The sequence below is a fragment of the Nannospalax galili genome, unplaced genomic scaffold (assembly GCF_000622305.1).
Source record: "Nannospalax galili isolate Female #2095 unplaced genomic scaffold, S.galili_v1.0 scaffold184, whole genome shotgun sequence".
Taxonomy (NCBI): Eukaryota; Metazoa; Chordata; class Mammalia; order Rodentia; family Spalacidae; genus Nannospalax; species Nannospalax galili.
In genome coordinates, this window is record NW_008351649.1 from 628,045 (window position 1) to 650,170 (window position 22,126).

The 22,126-nt window shown below is 51.6% G+C and overlaps 1 protein-coding gene across 7 annotated transcripts in view; it reads left to right on the forward strand.

Moving 5' to 3' along the window:
- The first annotated feature begins 20,513 nt into the window (after nucleotides 1–20,513).
- Nucleotides 20,514–22,126, forward strand: part of Epha8 (EPH receptor A8) — a 32,934-nt gene continuing 31,321 nt past the window's right edge. For all 7 annotated transcript variants that reach the window (XR_607794.1, XR_607793.1, XM_008848557.2 and 4 more), the window contains exon 1: nucleotides 20,514–20,582. Coding sequence is in view for 5 of the 7 variants with exons in the window: in XM_008848557.2 (XP_008846779.1) it covers nucleotides 20,573–20,582 (10 nt within the window). In the remaining 2 variants the exon portion in view is untranslated. The remainder of the gene's footprint in view (nucleotides 20,583–22,126) is intronic.

The following is a 22,126-nucleotide window of genomic DNA, read 5'->3' on the forward strand; positions in this document are numbered from 1 at the left end:
CTCCCTATCTGGGCTCCTGAAGCAAAATGTTTACCAAGACAGCATCTCTCCCACCAGAGAGTATCAGATCTAAAGACCTTAGAAAGCACAGGGCAGAGCCTGACTTTGGAGTTACTCGGATCTGGGTTCAAATCCCTGTTCTGTCCTTTGTTAGCTGTGTCACTTTGGATATGTTGTCTCTTTATCCTGTTGGTCTTGTCTGTAGGATCAAGTGCAGCACCACATCTATGTTCGGGTCCCAGGTCAGCAGTGTCCCCCAGGACTTCATAGCAATGGAAACTACCTGTCTGATAGCACTTGAAATGTGGCCAGGATGAGGGACCAGATTTGAATTTCCATTTCAGCAGTCACATGCAGCTAGTGACTATATAGACAACATAGAACCAAATGGAGGCTGGGGGATAGGGACCACACAAGAAGTGGCTGAGCCCACCTTCCAACACAGCTCTGCCATAGATCCTATGACATTTCTACTGCACCCAGCTCAAGAAGGGAAGGCATCCAAATGTGGGTGACAATGTATACTCAGAACACTGAGGAGGCACTTGCTCAAAGTCAGCTTGAAGGGTCACTGCATCTGGACCCTGGAATGCCCTGTTCTCCATCTTCTCTCCAGCGGCAGACAGGAGCTGAAGGGAAATGAGAGGGGACCAGGAGGCAGCCAGGAGGCCTCAGCCATCACCTTAAGGTAGAATTACATACAGTTCCATGTACACATGATGCACAGATTAGGCTCTAGTCCGAACATGTGGCTGTTAGCATGTAGCCTGGTCTTTGTGTGTGTGTGTGGCTGACAACTGTCTTAGAATGTGTTTGCCTCAGGTAAACACACTTAATTTTTTAAGCATGTATTTATTTATTTAGTGTGCAAGTGTGTTTGGAGTGGTTCTGTACATGCCACAGTGCATGTGTGGCGGTCAGAGGACAACTGGTTCTTCTGGAGAAATTGGTTCTTCTATCATGTGGGTCCTGGGACTCAAGCTCAGGTCATCAGGCTTGGCAGCAAGCACATTTATCCACTGAGCCATCTTGCTGGCCCCTAAACACTTTTCTTAAGACAGGGTCTATATGTAGCCCCAGATGGCCTGGAACTTGCTATATAGACCAGGCTGGGCTTGAGCTCACAGAGACCCGCCTGCCTTGGCCTCTCAAGAGCTGGAATTAAAGGTATCTGCTACCACATCCAGCCTAAGCACATTTTCTAATGCATGCTACAATCTTTTTTTCTTTTTTCTTGGAAACAGATTTTTCACTGTGTTGGCCAGGCTGGTCCTGAACCCCACTGTTCAAGCAGTCTTCCTAAGCCTCTTGAGTAGTTGGGATCATAGGCATGTACCCAGCACATACCATAATCTTTTTTTTTTTTTTTTTTTTTTTTTTAATGGCAGGGTCTCACAAAGCTCAGAGAGCCTGAACTCTCTACCTCCAGAGTACTGGGTTTACAGTTGTGTACTACCACACCTGGTTTACATGCTGTTGGGGATGGAACCCAGGGCTTGGAGCTTTCCAGGCAAGTACTCTGCCAATGGAGTCACATCCCCCAGCCCCATAACATGATCTTTTTAAAAAAATATTTTTATTTGTGTATGTGTATATTGCCTGCATGTATGTGAGCGCACCCATGTCGTGCAATGCCTCAGAGGTCAGAAGAGGGCTTCAGATTCCCCTGAAACTGGAGTTAAGGATGGTTTGTAGCCGCCATGTGGGTGCTGGGAATTGAATCTGGGTCCTCTGCAAGAGCAGTTAGTGCTCTTTTTAAAATTTTATTATTTTTATTTTATGTGTATGGGTATATTGCCTGCATGTAGGTAAGTGCACCCATGTTATGCAATGCCCAAAGAGGACAGAAGAGGCTGTCGGAACCCCTGGAACTGGAGTTATGGACAGTTGTTACCTGCCATGTGGGTGCTGGGATTCAAACCCAGGTCATCTATAAGAACAGCCAGTTTTCTTAACCACTGAGCCATCTCTCCAGCCCCAAAGAGAATAATGAGTACTTGTGAGAATGTAATAAATTGTTTTTGGTCTTTTTGAAACAAGGTCTCCCTATAGCCTGAGCTGGCCTGGAACTCCCTATGTAGACCAGGCTGGCCTTGAATTCACAGAGATCTGCCTGCCTCTGCCTCCCATGTTAGCTGCCATGTGGGTGCTGGGATTCAAACCTGGGTCTTCTGCAAGAACAACCAGTGTTCTTAACTGCTGAGCCATCTCTCCAGCCCCCAGTTAGTATTCTTAACCCCTGAGCCATCTCTCCAGCCCTAATCTTTTTTTTTTATGTGTATGAGTGTATTGCCAGCATGTACATAGTATACCTGTGTTGTGCAATACCTGTGGTCAGAAGTGGGCATTAGATCCCCTGAAACTTGAGTTACAGACAGTTGTCAGCTGCCATGTGGGTGCTGTGAACCAAACCTGCAAGAGCAGCCAGTGCTCTTAACTGCTGAGCCATCTCTCCAGCCCCCCATGCCATAATCTTAATGTGATTTTTGTTTCCTCTTGGCAACATGTCAACACATTTGTAATGGAAATCATAGAAAACCTAAATTCATTGTCACTCAGGGCTGTGTGACCTTGATCAGTACCTTAGCCCCACCCTTGCCCAGGGAGGCAAACTGGGTAACCGCTGAATGCTTTTCCAGCCTTCTGTGACTTTTTACGTTACACAGGAGTCTGAGTCTGGCCCTGCCACACCTGTGTTGTGTACATCATCTGGATTACTGTTTCTTTGTCTAGTGATGCCACTCACTGGGTGAGGACAGATCAAGACCTCGTGTCCCACAGCAAGTGTTTGGTGAAGGCTCTTATAGGTTTCATGCTGTATATATGGTGCCCCGGCAGCCCCACAGCCCATCAGGTGGGGGTGGGAAGTCATGTCCTTTACAGACCAAGATGCCAGCATGGAGCTAAGAACAGCTCCAAAGAGACCTCACCTCAGTGGGTAGGGCCTCGGAGCCTGAGCCACTAGTGCTACTAGGATACTCACCCCAAAGAAGAAGATAGCCCAAGATGGCACAATCCCTGCCCAGGACAGTGGGGTGAGGTCATGGCTCCGTCTGGCTGTTGAAAAGGCAGCCAAGCTTCTTAGTCTGTACTTAAGACTGTGACAGAGACTCTGCTAGTTGTCTGTTGACCTGCAGCTGTGGCCTCAGTCTGTGAGCAGCACGGCCTGAGGTATTTCTGGGTGCTGAGGCTTCTAGGCCACACCTGCCTGGCTGGGACCCCAAGTTTGTAGATAGTCAGGAGGTCTGAAAAGAGAGAGCTGGCCTGTACCCCACCAGAACCTTCCTGCAAGCCTAGGCAGCCAGGAGTGAGGGAGGACACAGCACCTCAAGCTTCACCAGTGGAACTAGGTGTGCTTCAGCCACACACATGCCCAGAGCCACTCACCGAACTCCTGCCACCCATGCCCTCCACCAGCCTTTCCACCTACCTCCGTACCCTGCAAAGCAGGCCCAATGCCCCCACTCCAGACAGCTGCTGTTGGCCAGGCCAGGCTCCTCCCCAAACCCTACCCACACATGGAAACACAATGTTGAGCTTGTGGTTATTTGTGTTCATGTTTGGGTTTCTTAGCTTTTTTGGTGGTTAAAATGTATTTAGCATAAATTTGCCAAATCATTTTAAGTGGAAGATAACAATACTAAGTGCAATCACGCCGTGCAGCCACTGTCACCAGACCTTTCCATCCTTCCACATTGCAGCCCTGCCTCCCTGAAATGTTTTAGTCACCCCAAAAGAAGCTTCATATCCATCAACAGTCACACCCCCGGGACCCTGCCACCACCATCTCACTGCCTACGAATTTCACTCACCAGGCTTTGTAAGAGGACTCATGTAGTGTTTGTGTTGTCCCAGTGCTCTGCTGACCCTGTAACAAATGATTAAGAGCAAATGACACTGGGAGCATGGCTCAGCATGTGCAATATCCTGGGTTTTATTCCCAGCACTGCAAAAGCAGAGTGGGATGGGGAGAGAGGGAGGCATTCTTAGGCCACCTGAGGCAGGTTCTGCCCCCATCACACCCCTCACACATTCCCCAAGCTCTTAGAATTCGGTCATCCCATAGGACTTACCAAGCACTTCCTATGACTTGACAGTGGTCTGGGCACTGGGGTTACCACAGTGAAAAGAACCGGCTACATGCAGCCCCTGCTGCAGAACTCACATTCTAATAGGAAAGGTAGACAAGGAACCTGTGCTAGATAACAGTTAAGCACCACAGAGAATTAAAATAGGGGTGTCAGGCAGTGTGTGTCACTTTAGATGGTGTCTTAGTCTGTGTTCTGTTGCTATAACAAAATGCCTGAGCCTGGGTGTTTATAAAGAGATGAGATTTATTAGCCTGGCCTGGTGGCACATACTTGTAATCCCAGCACCAAGGACACAGAAGCAGGAGGATTGCCACAAGTTCAAAGCTAACTTGGAGTATGTAGCAAGTTCTAGGCCATCTGGGGCTTCACACTGAGACCCTGTCTCATTAAAAGAAAGAAAACAAGAAATGAGATTTATTTCACATACACTTCTAGAAGCAGAAAGATGAGGTGACTCATCTGTGTGTCCTCTAGTGAGGTGCCCCAGGCTGCATCACCGTATGGCAGATAAGGAGAAAATAGGCCAGCCATTTACAGAAAGGGCCAAGCACATGGTGTGATCTCACTTTGTAACAACTGCTCACTCAAGAACCAACTCATTCCATGAGATTGGGATTAATACCTTCTAAGAGCAGCATCCCATGACCTAATGAACACCACACTGGGGGCCAAGTTCCCAGCATGTGCTCCTTTGAGTAACACACACAAACTGTCCAAACCATGGCGATGAGTGGAGCCAAGAAGGGCCTGGCTAGGCCAGATGATTTGAGCAGAGGCCTGGTAGCTTTCAGGGAGTGGCCACACAAATGTCTTAGGAGAACATTCCCCGAAGAGGGAGCAGATGGATTGATGACCCCGAGGCAGGAATGTGTGGCTTGTTTGGGGCCATTGAAGTGGCTGGGGCAGAGTGAGTGAACTGGAGACTAGTTGGAGATCAAGCTAGAGCAGTAATCAGGGCCCTAGTTATATAGGACCTTGCAGATCATTTTACAGGTGTGGCCAGAGGAGGGTTTTAAGCAGAGGTGCTGGGCTGCTGTGCAGAGAATAAAGAGAAGGGAGGAGGGAGATTACTTAAGGGGCCCTTGCAATATCTCATCACAGCAGAGCTTCATAAAAATGAAAATGAGACTGCAACCGAGAAAAAAAATTCTGAGACTCGTTTGTGAGGCAAGCAAGGAAAATGATGGGTGGTAGACAGTGGCCAAGGAAAGCCAGCGGGATTTGCGGGTGGATTGGACATGGGACCTCAGAGGAAGGAGAGGAGTCCAGAAAGACTCCCCAGAGTTTTGGTGCTATTGGGAGAACTTGGAGAAAAACATGCTGGAGGCGGTGGGGAGATAAGGTGTGCACTGACTATGTGCAGTCTGGGATGCCTGTTAAATTCTACAGATCACCCTGGTCTTTGTTATATCCTGAGTCCAGACACACCTGGCATCACAGACGCCCCCCTAGAAACCCCAGCTGCAGCTCTGACTCACCAGCTCAATGTAAGGAAGAAATCAATCTGCCCTCCCATCCTTCCATCTGTCCATCCATACATACATCCACTCTCCCAGCATACCCAGTGCAGTAACCTGCATCAGACCCCGGCTAGGGATTCAGGAAAGGAATTAGTATCTACCTGACCTCTCCCCTCCAGGGGTGCACGCTCCAGTTACAGAATCTCCATCCTCCCCTTCAGATTCTGCTCCTCACACCCCCCCCGCCGTCATTTCCCTTAGCCTCGGTTTCTCCATCAGTAAAATTACAATTTTACTATCTTTTAGTACCCCATGAGCCCAGTCCTTCCATGGCTTCCCAAGATCAGCTTGTCTATCCTAATCCTTTGCACTGAGGGAGGGCTCCATGTAGGCTCCCCGTGCCCTCCTAGAATGCATAGCTGAACAGCAAATGTGCCCTGACACTTTCCTCAAAGAAGTGATTAGTCTTGGTGAAGTAATTAAACCAGCCCAGCACAGGGGCGCAGGACCAGAGTGGCTAGGATCAGGCCTTGCATCCTTAAGGGGGCAATGATTGAGCTACTGGGCTGGAAAATCGAGCTCCTTTTCACTCACAAAGCACAGATGTGCACTGCTACATCCAGACATGCAGTCCATCTGTGTTGGGAAACTTTTGTTAGGGAAGAACATCTTAAAAAGATCTTTGGGGAATGATACTGAACTTCAAGGACAGGGTCAGAGCTGGAAACATGTTGACCAACCCTGATACTGGGGAGAGATGACCAATCTCAGGGACACTGCCCTTAAGAAGCCCACAGTCTAGTAAGGGACACACACATAGACTGGGAAACGTGACACCCTGTGATGAGAACCACTCAAGGGCCAGGGAGAAGGGGCTCAGTGTCAAGGCTCCATGAACTGGACTGGGCACAGTGGCTGGGGTGGATCAGGTGGGCTGATACTTTCGGACAAGTGGGGTGTGAGGGGAGGCCAGGAGGCTCGGCTCAGGAAAATCCTAGCCTGGAGTCCACAATCAAGAGTTTCGTCTGAGCTAGAGGTGGCCACCTGATTTAATGAAAGAATTCCAGACTCAGAGCTACAAAAACAGTCCTGGTCTTGCTCTATCTCTGGGTGCTAGGTGTCAGGACAGGCCACTTTCCTCTCAATCTGAACTTGGCCATCTGTAAAGCAGGAGGTAAACAGAGTCATCCCCCCCACCTGCTCTGTCGCCTGTCCATTGACTAAAGGGGTACTAAAGGATTAAAGGAGCCCGTGGAAACCACTGCTTTCTCCCTATGGATACATGAGCTCACTTCAATAAGTAAGGAAACAGGCACCAGGAAACTAATCATTTGCCGAAGGTCACACAGGTAGTTAAGTAGCAAGCCACGATTTCAAACCTGTAATTGAAACATACAGAGGAGGTGAGGAGACACGGTGGGTGACAGGGAAGCAGGCATCCAAGGGCCCTGGTGCCCAGCTTTTCCATGGGTGGCCAGGGTTGTCTGCCCAAGAGCTACCATCTCATTCTGGGGCTGTTTACAAACAGAGCATGCACTGAGATGGGTTGGGGTAGCTGGAGACCTCCAGTCAGGAAGGGAAGGCCCAGGGGGCCAGAGATGTCTTCACAAGCCTTTCAGCTGTCAGAGAACTGCCCAGGACATAGACTTGACCATACTAGGTCTGCTCTGGCCCCTCACTATGCCCAAGATGAGGTCCTGGCAACTTAGCTGGCCAGACAGGCCCCCAGAGACCTGATCTCTGTCAGCCTCTGGGCCCCATCACTCTATCTTCCCCTCATCCTTCACTCAGATTACCCCGCCCCCAAGTTTGCTGCCCCACTTCTGTAAGAGAAGATCCACTCTGCTTTGGGCGCCTCTAATGCGTCCCCTGTGGAAAGCTGGCCCCTCACCTTTTCCAGGTGTTTCTGTCAGGACCTGGTCCCGGACCGACCAAGAGTGGCTCTGCCACTCTTGTCTGTGCCTGCCTTACCAGCCAGCAAAGGGCAAGGCAGAGGTCACCTCTAGGGCTGGAATGACTGCTACCACCCCCACAGTAGCAGTATGTCTGTGGTTCCCATTCAACAGCTAATTAACCACACTGGGAAGTGACTTGCCCAAGGGCATGCTGGGAGGTGGCCCTGGAGGGAAGCCCCAGAAGTCTAACTTTAGAACCTCAACTCTGCTAGGACAGACTGGGGGCAGCTTCTTCAGGGTCCTGACCCTGCTCTAGAGATGTTGCCTTCGGGGACAGCATCCCCCCTCCCCTGCCACCCAGGGTGGCATACTCTTCTTCCTCCTACATGCCTTTTATTTCTGCATTTAGCCTTGACATTTTAGATCCTCTATTTAGGCTGTCCCCACCATGGGGAAGCCCCACAAGGTGGGACCTGACCAGGTGTGTTCACTGCTGGATCTCCACAGCTGGGCCAGTACAGGTGCCCAGGAAATGCTTGCTGAGCAGAAATCCATTCACCATGTGGCCAAGCACATCTGTCAGCAGCTTGATTCTTGCAGCCACCCTCCCAGAAGGCAGCATGTGGCTTCAGAGGAGGAAGCGGGGACCCAGAGAAACACACATTGATCATTAGTAGCAGAGCCTGGTTGCTAGGTTGGTCTGATCTCAGGTTCACATTCTGACATAAGGCTACAAAGGCAGGCACTGCACCCACAGACTTACTAAGGTTACTCAGCCAGCTCTGGACCAAGACATTCTTTATTCTTTGCCGGTCCTTTGGCTGGGACCCCAGGGCCCAGAATATTTTCAGAACTTCACTGAGTCATGGGAGGGCTCTGTAGACTCCATAATCAGCAGTTCACCTTGATGGACACCCCCGCCCCAGGCCCCTGCAGCTTTTGAAATGAGTGTATTCCTTCTGGGCTGTGGTGTCATGAATTCTCTGGCTCCGTCCTTGATGAGGCCTCTGGCTGGGGTCAGGATCTTCTGACAGGCCTGGCAGGAGCCTTTTTAAGCCCCTAATCCACCTGGCAGGTGTTTGAACTCTGGGAAATTATGCCTTCAAATCTCGTCCTACTGAAAACTAAGCCAGCCCTTGCCAGGGGTGTGAGGGAGCGGGAGGTAAGGGCTAGTATTGTCCTGGTTCTCTGTCTCAAAGACCCTTCAGGTCAGTGTTCTAAACACTCCTTGGCTCTGGCATCTGGAACAACGTCCTTCCCTCTGGGCCTCAGTCTCCCCACTGGTACGGTGAGGTCTGGCGTTTCTATCCACAGGCTCTTCCAGCTTGGAGAGTCTAAACAGGATGCCTAACACAAATAGGGTACAAGCCACTTTGTAATTTTAAATCTTCTAATAGCCATATTCAAAGGAGAAAATGAAACAGGTAGAAATAATGTTTCCTTTGGAGAAAAGGTCTCTGGCTGGAGAGATGGCTCAGTAGTTAAGAACACTGGCTGCTCTTACAGAGGAGCCGGGTTCAGATCCCAGCACCCACATGGCAGCTAATAACTGTAACTCCAGTTCCAGGGGATCCAAAGCCATCTTCTGACCTCCACAGGCATTGCATGACACAGGTGCTCTTATATACATGCAGGCAATACACTCATATACATAAAATAAAAAATAATAAATAAAAACATTTTTTAAAATAGAAAGGAAAAAGATCTCATTATGTTGCCCAGACTGGTCTTGGACTCCTGGGCTTGAAGACCCTCAGACCTCTGCCTCTCAAGTAGCTGGGTCTATGGAGGAGGTCACTACACCCGACTTAATTTCAGTATATTTTATTTAATACACTAGAATTACTTGCATCTTAACTCAGTATCTAAATACAAAATATAGAAATATAAAATACTGATGAATTTATGTTTTTCTGCTAAGTCAACTCAGATTTCTAGAAGTATTTGCAAGGGTCAGTAGCCACTAGTAGCTGGTGGCCATCAGACAGTAGAGCTCTCTCCACATTTCAGCTTGTCCTGTCACCCATCCAGCAGTAGTGATGCTCCTTTTGGAAACCATGGGCCCCCTCTCTCTACCATTCCTCCCCATCATCCAGTGCCAGTCTGCACAGCAAATTCAGGATCTATGGTACCAAGAGCTCTAAGTCTGGTAGAATTTGGCTTGGCCTTGAAGATCTGTGGGGTTATGAGGCTTCCTGCCAAGCCTGGGAGGAGAAGGCAGGAGGGGTCAGGCCCTGTCTCCTTCCCAGGATGGACAGCATGGAGGGAACACAGGTTTAGAACTGGCTGGGTCCCTTCAGGTCAGATCCAGCTGCCCTAGCAACTGTGCTGAGCCTTTCCACGAACCTTTGCATTTTACCCTTCCAAGGTTCTATGGAATAGGCAATGCTCTTGTGGGATTTGTTTGTTCGTTTTTGAGACAGGATCTCACATTTGGGCTGTCATTTAACTCGATATGTAACCCAAGAGTGACCTTGAACTTAGATCCTGCTGCATCCACCACCTGAGTGCTGGGATATAGGTGTACACTGCTCCTGTAGTGCTGGAGGTTGAACCCAGGATTCCACGCATGCTAGGTAAGCACTGTACTAACTGAGCTACATCCCAGCCCATCTTCTTAGCTCATCTGTGTGGAGGAGGGAATTGAGGCTCAGAGAAAGCAGTGACTTTCTTGCTTCTAGAACCTTCTTTTATCTAATATCCTTTCTTCTGTTTTCCCCAGCCCTTTTCCCACCTCTGTGTGTTGGAAATAAACAGTTCCTGCCTATAAACTGCCCATTTGAGGGGTTCAGGGCATCAAGTGAAGGTCAGGGCATTTCTGAGAAAGACTACAGTACTGGGGGACAGACCTTGGGAGCAGCCATGGAGTAAGGGAGGAGGAGAAGGGATGGGGGGTAGAGAGCAGAGCTTTCCTTCCTGGGCCCACCTGAGCACAGGCTGCTTCATACCCTCTGGCTGAGGCTTGTCTTGGGTCCATTGGGCACAGAGCAGTTACTAAGAGACTCAGAGAGTGCACCTGACTGCATAGGCGTCTCTGGTTCTCTGCTGCACCTTCTTCATCTTTCTCAGAGTGTCTGCAGGTGGCCCCTGGCCCATCCTTTCCTGGTGTCTGGGTCTGTCTCGTAGTTCCGTCTCCTTTGGGCATTTGAGTCTTCCTAGTCTCTCTAGACCTCTGCTCTTCTTCAGTCTAGTTTTCTGTCAGCCTCTCTGTCTATCTCTCTCCCTGTCTCTTTCTGTTTCTGTCTCTATCTCTCTGTCTCTCTCTCTGTCTCTTTCTGTTTCTGTCTCTATCTCTCTCTGTCTCTGTCTCTCTGTTTCTGTCTCTATCTCTTTCTGTCTCTATCTCTCTGTCTCTCTGTCTCTTTCTGTTTCTGTCTCTATCTCTCTCTGTCTCTCTCTGTCTCTCTATCTCTATCTCTGTCTCTCTGTCTCTGTTTCTCTCTCTCTCTCTCTCTCTCTGTCTCTTTCTGTTTCTGTCTCTATCTCTCTCTGTCTCTCTATCTCTATCTCTCTGTCTCTCTGTCTCTGTTTCTCTCTCTCTCTCTCTCTCTCTCATTTTCCCTCTTGGTCTAATTACTCCTGCCCCCACTTTGCTCTGCTGGTGTAGTTTCTTCCCCCAGGTCCCCCAGCCTCACCCATATTCTCTTTCTCAGTTCTCTCTGCCTCCTCCCCCTCCCCCTCCCCCTCTTCTTCTTTCTCCCCCCTCCTCCTCTTCCTCTTCCTCCTCCTCTTCCCATTCTCTCTCCTCCCTTCCCTCTCTGCTCTCACGTCTCCTCCCTCCCACAGCTATTCCTCCCCATCACTTGTTTATCCCTCTCCTCCCAGAGCTTCAATGGAGCCCGGCTCCTTACAGCCTCCCTCTCCTCAGGCACAGCAGCGATGGAGAAGCCCCCTGGATGACAGCCGAGCCTGAGCATTCCTCGGAGCTGTCACTGAGGAAATCACACACCAGCGCCTGAAATTCAAATTAGAGTTTTGCTGAAGCTGCTAAAACTCATCAAATACTATCTTTGAGGTCCCCTAGCAAGCTGGCCAGTGCTCCTTAAATGAGTCCCAGTAGGAAAGAAGCTATGGGCAGAGGCTCTGGGCAGTGAGTAGGGTCACCAGGAGAGAAGGGTTCCTCCTCCTGACCATAGCCTCCCAGCCATGGATGGTCACTGCCACTGGAGGCTCTCACAGAACAGGCTCCCTGTGTCAGTCCCCAGCCTCTCCAGGGCACAACTCCACTGCTAAGGCTCTGCACCTGTCCCCAGGGGGTCATGAAGCATGGGTGGGGGAGAGGAAGGCGGGGAAGAGGAAGGCGGGCTGGGCTGAGAGCCTTTGCCCAAGGGTCAAGGTCTGAGTGGAGCGTCTGAGTCTTCACACGGATGCCTTAAGACCCTAGACCTCTGACCCCTCTAGGCCGCCTCTGCATAGAGGGTAGTGAGGATAAATTCACTGTGACCTGACCAGTTCACAGGGCTGCTCCATAAAGGATCAGGATTGTTACCATTCTAATAACAACAGCAAAGCACACAGCAATGAGGAATAACAATCAGCTGATCCCAGTCGCAGGCTCTGTTTCAAGAGATGACTGTATTAACCGACTCATCAGAACAGGCCCATGAGGAGGTCACAGCAATCAGGATCCCCATTTGACAAATGGGTGGGAAATTAAGTGACTTCTAGTTCTCTTCACACCCACTTGCATCCTCAGACCCTCCACCAGGGTGCCCGGACCCAGCCGGGTGTTCTGTCCAGAGCCTCCTCTTTGATAACTGCCTGCACTCCAGTGCCCGCACTGGAAATGTCTAGCTGCCTCCTTCGGGGCACAGACGCTGCTGTCAGTCCCTCCTGACAGGATGGGCGACCTGCACAGGGCATCTGGAGTCTCCTCTGCCAAGCCTGTCCTCCTTTCAGCTATTGCCTGGCCCCCACCAGACTGACCTTTCTTCATTGGAAAGTCCTCTGGGTTTTGGTCTTATTACCTACTACCATCAGGCATGATGGAGGAGCAGTTTGTGAACTTCCAAAATAAAAGTTCTTAACATCCCCTTCCTGTCATCTGTGACAGGTGACCCCTGGAAAAGGTAGGGGTCATCACCTGCCTGAAGGGCAAAGATGAGCCCCCGAGGCTCCCAGGAGCAAAAGGAAAGGGCTCTGTTTGGAAAGGTACCCAGGGGAAAATGGGGAGCATGGAACTGCAATTCAGAGAGAGCTCCAGATGCCTCCAGGGAGATGCAGAATGGCCCAGCATGGCTGTGTCTCCATGATCAGTTCTGAGAAGATGGATGTTCTGGAGGATGGGGCAGCCTTGGGGGCACACCTGACCCGGCTGGGGAGGCAGAGGAAGCTTTGGATTTGGGGAACGAGGTCACACTGTGTAGCCCAGGCTGGCCCAGAACTTATGATACAGCCTCCCCCTTCTGCTGGTGTATGGTACCTTGCTTTGGAGACCTGAAACTTGAGTGGTTTGAAGCTGAATTCAGCAGAGGAAAGTGACAAGGGAGAAAGATCAGCAGCTGAGAGACGAGTCACAGCACACAGGGAAAGGGAGGTTCAAGTGGCCTTGCTTAGTGCAGGGTGGGGCACAGGAGTGGTGAGACGTTCAGCAAGAGGGATGTGAGAGCCAGGATGCAGGACCGTTCCAGCGGGAATGGCATAGCTGAAGGGACACCCAAAGCCTTCCTGCAGGGTGACTGGCAGGATTCCTGGGGTACCTCCACGGGCTGCCTGATACAGAGAGAACAGAAATTATGGCATGGGAGTGACCCAGCAGATTCTGAGCCCACTACCAGCCTGCAGTGAATATTGCCCACTGACACACAGCACTCAGTTTCAGACAAACCTGCAGGATGCCTCAGGACAGGGCAGGATAGAGCCTCTCCCTTTGACCACACCATTGTCAGAACCAAGGCTGGAACCCAGACCTGAGTCCCCAGCTAGTCCTTGCAATTCAATCAGTAAGATTTGATAAACCTTAAGGTTCTCCAGAATGTTCCTTGATGGCCAATGTACCTAAACACACCTCTTCTGGTGCCTGGCGAGGGCCTGTCACTGGGCTGTACATTTGGATGGTGGGCTGGGGGACGTGGAGCTTGGGCGTTAAGTAGTGTGTAACCCATAGTCTTTTTGGAAGGACACAGTAAAGAGTGCTGCACACATGTATAAAGTGTGTCTGGAAAGGGGGCAAACATGAGGGACGTAGGCTGTGGAAAGAGGTCTGAAGCCCCGTCTCCCCTCCTTAAGAGACTGCTCCTCCTCCTGCCTTTCTGCACATCCCCCCCCCCCCCCTCCAAGCTGTGGGAGTGTGCATGGGCGCATGTGCCTGTGTGTTGAGCAGGCGCAGCTACAAGCGCCCCAGGTGTATTTCAGGGCCGTTAAAGCTCCGTGTTTAATGGCTGGAGCCACAGCGGTCACGGCTGTCACACGAGATTTCATGGGATCGTTTACATCTTTAGCATGCTCCTTCCTTGACGACTTCATCATCTGCAGCCCCCGGTCCCTTTGCCTGGTGGGGAGAAGGTGGGGCCTGGGTGAAGCCCCAGATGGGGTTTGTAAGCTGTACTGGGGGACAGTGGACAGAGCATGCCCAAGCCTAGTGTGGGGCCTCAGCGGGCTCCATGATCGGGGACATTTCTCTTCAGGCTACCAACCAAAGCACAGAGCTAGCCAGATGCAGATAAGTGCTACATGTATAAAGACCTAGGAGGCTGAGCGACTGGATGGGAAGTGAGGAGATAAAGATCCAAGATAAAATTTGGAGGCCAGGACATCACGACCGAAGGAAGGAACGGTAGGGGACAGCTGGAACCCAGGACTAAAGCTGAAAGAGTTAGAGAGAGGATCTAGGGCTGCTGGCAGGCTTTTCCAACTGATCAAGGCTGGAGTTCAACTGAGCTGGGAACGACCCCCGGGAAACTGAAATATGAGTGTAGGAGGTGGCAAGAAAGCCGGGTAAGTCAGGGTCCTTGGATTCCCACCCACATGGACAATCACCTCCACTCCCTCATCAAGGGCAGCTGTAAGTCATTCACTTAAGGATGAGCGGGCCTTAGCAGGCTATGGTCAGTGCCAAGGTGGAATGCGGCATTGAGAGCGAACAGCACAGCCAGCCTTGAGAACACCCCACTGTGATGATGGATGGTCTGAGGGGTATGTGCTCGGAATACGGGTTCATTCAACCCAACTTCAGGGGTTTGGTTCAGGAAAGGCTTCAAAGAGGAGGTGCCCAAGCTATGCAGATCTGTGGGAGGCAGGAGGAGCTGCACACACAGGGCCCAGAGTCAGTGAGGTGTGGGGTGAGCTGCAGGGTGAAGTAGAGACAAAGCCACAAATGCTAAGGGTCAGAGGCACCACTGCAAGTGAGAAACTGGGTGTGCCCTGCTTTAGAGAGACACCCTAACCGTGGGGTGGAGGCACAAGGCCAAAGGCTCTTGGAGGCTTTGGCCAGGAAAACAGGAGGTGATGGAGTTAAACAGGGTGGGATGTGATCACTAGTCCCTGGTGACAGGTGAGTCCCAGGACTCCTGGGGAGGAGGCAACCTTGTGCTGAGCTCTTGCCCAGAAAGCCACAGAGAAGCAGGTGGGCTGATCTGTGTCCACCTCCTCCCCAGTCAAGAGATGGGGCTGTCATAGCAGCCCCAGGAAGCGCCCCATGGAGACACTGTCACCGTGGACTTGTCTCACACACACACCCCACCTCCAAACCAACCCTTTCCAAGGCAGTCACTTTCACTAGGAGCTGTCTGTCAGCCCTGCCCAAGTCCAGCTCCAGTGGGCAGCAAGGGCAGGCAAGAGATGCCTTTCTTCCTGAGCAGATGACCTTGGACTGCAAAGCAACTTGGCGGGCATTCTGCCAGCTTGGGCACAGGAACTCCTGGCTGGGCCCTTGAAGCTATGGGCTCCTCAGTGGGGCAGGACAAGGTTGTCCTCGATTCACCACTCGTCTCCCATAGGGGGCATCTGCATTTGGGACAAGTCCAAATTCAAATTGTGTCTCAAGAACCAGGCCATTAATGGGTCTCTGGCTTCTAAGTCATTCCATCTCCTTTCCAAGAAACCCACGTCAGGGACTTTGCTGGCTGATAAGATACTCAAGGGCTCACATCTCAGCCTACCCACTTTTTTCAGGGAGCCTAACATAAAATGGTATGGAACTGCTACAGTCATGGGGCCAGGCCAGTGCAGAAAGGTATTGCAAAGGGGCCAGCTACCGTGGCACCATGACAGTTTCCAGCTGCGTACTGTCCTGTTCTGCCAGGGGTCACAATGCTGCACCCCCACCTGCCTTCAGCGTGTGACATGGTGACTAGATGGCATGGTCTGTTCAGTCTCTCTCTGCCATCACACTAGCCCCTACAGTAGCTATGATTTGCCACCTAGTATCCCAGGCCATTAGGACCTGCAGAACACAGATGGCAGAATGGGGTGGAGGTGGGTCAGGGTTTTTGCCAATGTGACAGATGATCACCTGAGGCAGGAGATAGGGAGCTGTCCACGGAAAACCCTGGGATGCATCAGTAGCAACAGACAGCTGTCATTGACCAACAGCACGGCAGGGCAGGTTCCTCTGAACAGAGCAGCACTTCCGCTGAATAGCTGCTGAGGTGCAGGCTTGAATGTGGGCAGCCAGCAGGGTGGGAGCAGGGGTTCAGAGTACAGGTGTATGCTAGTGCTAACCATGACTTGGCTATGATCCTGGCATCAGATCTTTCCAGCAGTGATGGGCCACCACCCTGCCTGTCACCCCTGTGCTTATAAAAATCAGGCTCAGGTGGTCAGGCCACTTAGCATTCAAGCCTGGGTCCTACCAGGTCCTTTCTGAGCTGTTCCCCAGTCTGGTGGGGTGCCACCACCCCAGCTGTTCCTCCCCCTAGCAAGACCATATCACCAGGCACTGGCTTGTTGGGTTTGCCCCTACCCATTTTCCATCTGCCTGTAGAAACCATTACAGCGAGTTGCTCCCAGCTGTCAAAATGTGGGCTCCCCTCTCAAGGCAGGGTGATGGGAAGGTTATCTTTTAATATCAGGGCTATGAATGCTTCTCTCTGATGATCCATGGCCTGCTTCCTCCTGTTCCTTCCTGTTCCCAGAGAAAGGTCTTGGGATGGGCAGGGAGAGGTAGGCACAGGATGATGACACACATGGCCTACCCTGTGCTGGGTGGCTTTTTAATCTTCATAGGCTAAAGGTCATGTGATGATATCCCCATTTTATAGATTAAGACAGAGGCTCAGAGAAGTGAAGTGACCTCCCAAAGCCACACAACACACAGCAACAGCTAAGCCTGGGGATGGAACTAGGTCGGAGTCCAGGAACATCATGCTCTTTGCAGCTTCCCAACACATCTCAAATGCTCTAGATGCTCCTCCAGCAGGTAGAGGGATGTGCCTGGGTTCTGCTCCATGCAGCCCTGTTCTGCCCCATGCCTGTATGGAAGGCAGGCCCACCTGTGGCCCCTGAACTTGGTAGTTGCACCCTGTCCCTCCCCCATGGTTTCCCAGCATTGGCCTCTCTTCAGGCTGTCAGCTGCTCTACTTCCTCCTTGGCAGGCTAGGGATGGTGAGACAGTCATCAAGCCCTCCAACAGCCTGCAGATCAACAGCCTGGACCAGCCTGGCATCAGCTCTCACCTCCTGGGTGGCCAGAGCCTTCATTTGGGACTCCTTCATTCTCCTAGTGCTCTGGCTCTTGTTCCCAGCATGCTCATGGCTAAGTGCTCTGGCTGTGGAGCCAGGCAGATCTGAGCCTGCCACTTAACAGCTGTGACATCTTGGACAAGTTATGTCACCCCTTCCCCACCCGGTTCTCATTTCTATAGAGATGATGTAGATAAGAATAGAACTTGCTTCGAAGGGCTGCTGTTAAGATTAATAAGAACAGTGCGCAAGCTGTCATGTGATTCCAGATGTAGAAAGTCTTCAGTGGTTTTCCCCCACCTGCACAGCACCCCTGAGAGGAAGTGTGATTTGCCTGAAGCCTTGGGGTCACCTGGCGGCTGAGCTTCAGCTGCAGGTCTGGTCCAGGCAAGGGAGCCACAGCCAAAGAGCACCAGACATTTATGAGGGAGGTCCTGTGCTTTGTGTTGAAAAATGGGTCCAGTAAGAGCAGAAGGGGTGCTCCTGTGGAAGATAGTACCCACCCAGGAGTCACTTCATGCGGTGGAGCCCTGGTGCCAATGGAGATGGACAAGATGTTCTGAGAGCTGAGGGAGACCTGAGCTGAGCTGGAGGAGGGTGCAGACTAAAGGTGGGAGGAGGCAGGAGGCACCTCAGGGCTCCTGGACAGGCCTGCAAGAGCCATGATGGGTGGTCCTCTATCCAGACAGAGAAGCTGGCACTGGAAGAGCTCTGATCAAGAGAGGAGGGCATGGGGCAGGGTGACTGTGATTTTAGGAAGCAAAGGGGGAGGAGCAGAGAGTGTACCCAGAGCCAGTGACATGATGTGGAAGTTGCTGGCAATAGGTGATGGGGGTTAGCGGCAGCAGAGATGGAGACAGGATGAGGTTGGGAGATGGGTATGGTCCAAACTCATGCCAGTACTCTCATCCACATGCTGTGGGTGGGCTTGTAGGCGTAAGTGTTGAGAGACCAAGTTCAGGTTTCTGACTTGTGCACCTGGGGGAGGACCAGTGTCACCTGTGGCTTGTGGTGATGAAGGCTATAATGAAAGGGGAGAGCAGAGGTGAGCCAAGGAGGGGGGCCGGGGTGAGAACTCGGTACAGTGAGAACAGACACCCCACCACGTTGGCTGATCGTGTGGAAAGGGAAAAGGCAGTAGCCAAGGGAAAGGTCAAGGATGCTTGGGTTGGCTTTTCTCGCTTGTTTTGATTAGATAGGAAAGTCTTGAATTTGAAGGATGGAGCAGCACAGGGCCCTCCCAATCCAGGCATCATTCTGATTCACTCTGTGCTTGCCAGTGGTTCCCACCGTGGAAGAGATTGATTGTGTATAAACAGGAAGGAGCAATTAGTCTGTGCATGCCCGGCCATTAATAAACATCTTAAGTATTTCCAATAACACCTCTCTTACCCTCCAACCTGAAGACCAGCATCCTAAGAACAAACATGTTGAGAAAAACCTCCCGGCCTCCATGCACCCCTGACATGCCTTGCTTGGAACCCACGGACTCCTACTTCATGTCCAGTTCTGACAACAGCAATATTCACTAAGGCCCACAATGAATCAGAAACCACAATGCAGGTGACAGGAGACCCTCCCTGCAGCAGAGGGAAGCGGCAACTGCCTGTCTGAGGGATGGAGTAGAGCTGAGCCACCCAGGGTCACCTGGCTTAAGTACAAATCAATCCGACAACCTCAGTGGCCCCAAGGATACATGTCTTAGACTATTCCCCAAGCAGTGGCTCAGGCTAGCTCATCTCTGGGTCCGTTTCCATATGGAATCAAGGATTCTTTGTTCACAGGATGACTCGGAGCCACTGAAAAGGGACTAAATTACATGCAACATTTATGCTTAAAAGGGACTTTAAAATACGTATTTTTAAATTGTAAATTGATTTTAAGTTTTGGTGCCTAAAGCTTCTGTGATATCCTCTTATGTGGGAGGGAGTTTGGTGCTTGCCTGTTTATCTGTTTCATGGTTTCATGCATCTCAGTGAGAGAAAAGACGCCTGTTCTTCATAGCCTGTGGGCTTAGGCCAGACCTGGTGTTACCTCACAGGAGGGCCTGATCTACAATTGCTGAATTCATGATTTTTGTTTTGTTTTGTTTTTTCAGACAGGTTCTCAAGTAGCCCAGGCTGGCCTCAAATTCACTAAGTAGCCAAAGATGACCTTGAATTCCTGATCCCCCTGCCTCACATGCTAGGATTACAGCTGTGTGCCACCTGGCTGAATTAGTGAATTGAATCATTAGTTAACATCCCATACCAGGCAACATCCAGTCTATACATATACTGTTACATCCTATTTCACGATTTCATTTAATTTTTTAACTTGGTACTGGAAAAATTTTGAATTACATATGTGGCGTATACTGCCTTAAATGCTCCTGTCTGGTGCTCTTCGTCCTGGAGGAGGACAAAATTTAAACAAGCTCCTGTACTATGGGTGACAGCTGGTGGGGGGACATTATGTACTGGGCAGCTTCTCCTGCAGCCTTGCATTCTTCAAGGGAAGGTCACATTATATTACCTGGGAGCTGGCATTTACCCAGTGGAGGGCCAGTGCCAGACTCCTCCATGCCCACTGCAACTGTAGAAAATAGCTGGAGCAAGCAGGGTTACAAAATGGAAACTACGTGATCTCACCCTGGAAATCCAAGCTCTTGATTTCCTGACTTTTCCTATAGCCACCAGGGAGAGATTGGTATGCAAATGGAAGGGGTGCTCAGCCCCTCTATCCCCACCCAGGTGAACCAGGCCAGGTCTGAGGCCAGAGGGGTGGGGAAGACAGGAGAAGTGGCTCAGGGGCTACTCAGCTGCCTGCTCTGCAGACCAAGGTTCCACTGCGCTGGTGGGAGAGGGAGAGTGCTCAGCTCACCTCTCCTGAGGGTTCTGGAAGCAGGGAATGCAGCCAGGAAGTGCTGTCACCTGCCTGGCATGCTTGGACATGGGGGCTCAGCTTGGATGCTAGCTCATGGGTCACTTGGAGGTCTGTGGTGCACCAGGAGGACCTTGTGTGGATCCCACCGTCCCACAGTTTAGAAAGCACTGGGGAAAGGAGACAGGACCTCGAATGTCAAATCCCATGTATACCAATCCAGAGCTCTGTGACTCTTCTTGGATGGCTGGATCTCACCAACCTCCCAGTGCCCTTGTCTGTGCTATGAATAAGAGCCAATGATGCAGGGGTCCATCATGATGCCCCCCACCCATCCATGGACCTTTCAGGGCCCTAAGCTGCTTAGCCACGCAGTGCCATGTGCCCAGGGCCCTAGAGGGCATCTAGTGGTTTCTTTTCTTCCTGCCACCACCCTCTGACACCTAGGACAAGAGAAACACCTGGGAGAGGGCACACCTGGAGCTTCTCAGAGGTGGGGGACAAGTCCCACATAGCCTGGGGACAGTGATTTCTCATTTTGTTAAGGAAAATTTGGAGCACTGAGCAGATTCTGACTGAGAATGGCCTTGACTAGCTCCTAGTTCCTCACCTGCACAGCAGGACGAGCTTCATCTCCACCTGGGATGCAAATAGGTAAGGCCTCTGCACCAGCGGTTGGGACCGGGGTAGGGAATGTCCCCAGGGACTGTGCCTGCCTCTGCATAGGTTTGTTACCTGTGGAACGTTAGCTTCCGGTTTTCAAAGTCAGGAAACACCAGGTTAACAACTCAGATACACGACTGCTTTTAAAAAGGCAGGAAATCCAGCTCACGTGCCCACTGGCAGTGCTGGAGCTGCTCACTTTCCCAATACAAGGACACCTGCCTGTCTCACATGGGCATTTGAGTTCACCGCCCTCGGTCCAGTCAGATTTGCCTCTTATAACCTACCTGGTGACAACATCCATGAACAACCTGTAGCTTGGTATCTGCTTGGGTGCCTCTGGTAACAGGAGGCTCACTACATTTTTGAGGCAGTCAATCCAAACTGCTAGAAAAAGCAAAGAACACGGCCCCTCTTTTTAAAAGAAAGATGCAGAACAAAGAAATGGGCTTTAAAGTCAAACGGTCTGGGCCTCTCAATAGCATCTAACTGGGTGACCTAACTTAGGCCCAAGATGGTCTTCTTAGTTACTCCTTCCCGAAGGGCTGTGTGGGGTTTAAACTAGAGCAGATGTATGTATAAAGAAAGAAGGGGCTGGTAGAGAGTGCCATGTTTTCCTCAAGTGGCTTTAGTTATTCTGTGTGATCTCCACAGAGGGCTGTGCCAAGCAGGAGCCAGAGGCCGGGCCTCATCATCACTGGCATCCACATTTGAGGCTAGTCTCTGGGCACTGCAGGTCTGTGCTTCCTACTATTGCTCAGAGGGCTGGAAGGTGGCACGTTCTCCCCAGGGGACCCTGCACCACCCCACACCCCCAGTCTGCAGCCTTCCTAGGATGAGTCCACTCTTTCTAGGATGGGACTGGTCGTTAGGGATATCAGGAAAGTGAAGAGTGAGTGAATGAATCTCAACACCACTGCTCACCAGGCCCTGTGCCCTGAAGGATGCTGGGAGCTTACCTGAGCTCTTCACCTAACCCTCACCACAGCCCTGGACCACAGGCCCAGTGATTCCTGCTTTGCTGCTGTGGAAACTCAGCGAGGCTAAGAGACTTGCCTAAAGCCACACAGCTCGGACTTCACGGGTCTAGAACACTCAGGACCACTGATCTCTAAGGTCTTTCCAAACCAAGGTGGCCGGTGGGCCTCGGGATGGGGGCGGCGGAGAGATCTGCAACAGAAAAGTGCCTCTGAGTCTCTCTGGGCCCCTGGGGGCCGCGGTCCCTCCACTGGAAACATGCAAGCGCGGTCCCCTGCGAGGCTCTGCGTGTGCAGGAGTGGGCGTGCTGGTGGCCCGGCCCGCGTGCAGTGCGTCCTCCCTGGGCATCGGGGGCACCGGGTCGCCTACGGGCAGCGAGGTCCACGCGGGGCACAGGGCCGACGCCCCCCAGGCGCGAGCCGCCCTATGCGGGCGTGCGCACGTGCTGCTGGCCGGTGGTCGAGGTGCGGGCTCAGCGTACCGCCCGCCCGGACGCTGATTGGCTGAGCGCCGTGCCGGCCCCGCCCGGGGCGGTGGCGGGCGCGGGTGCCCGCGTG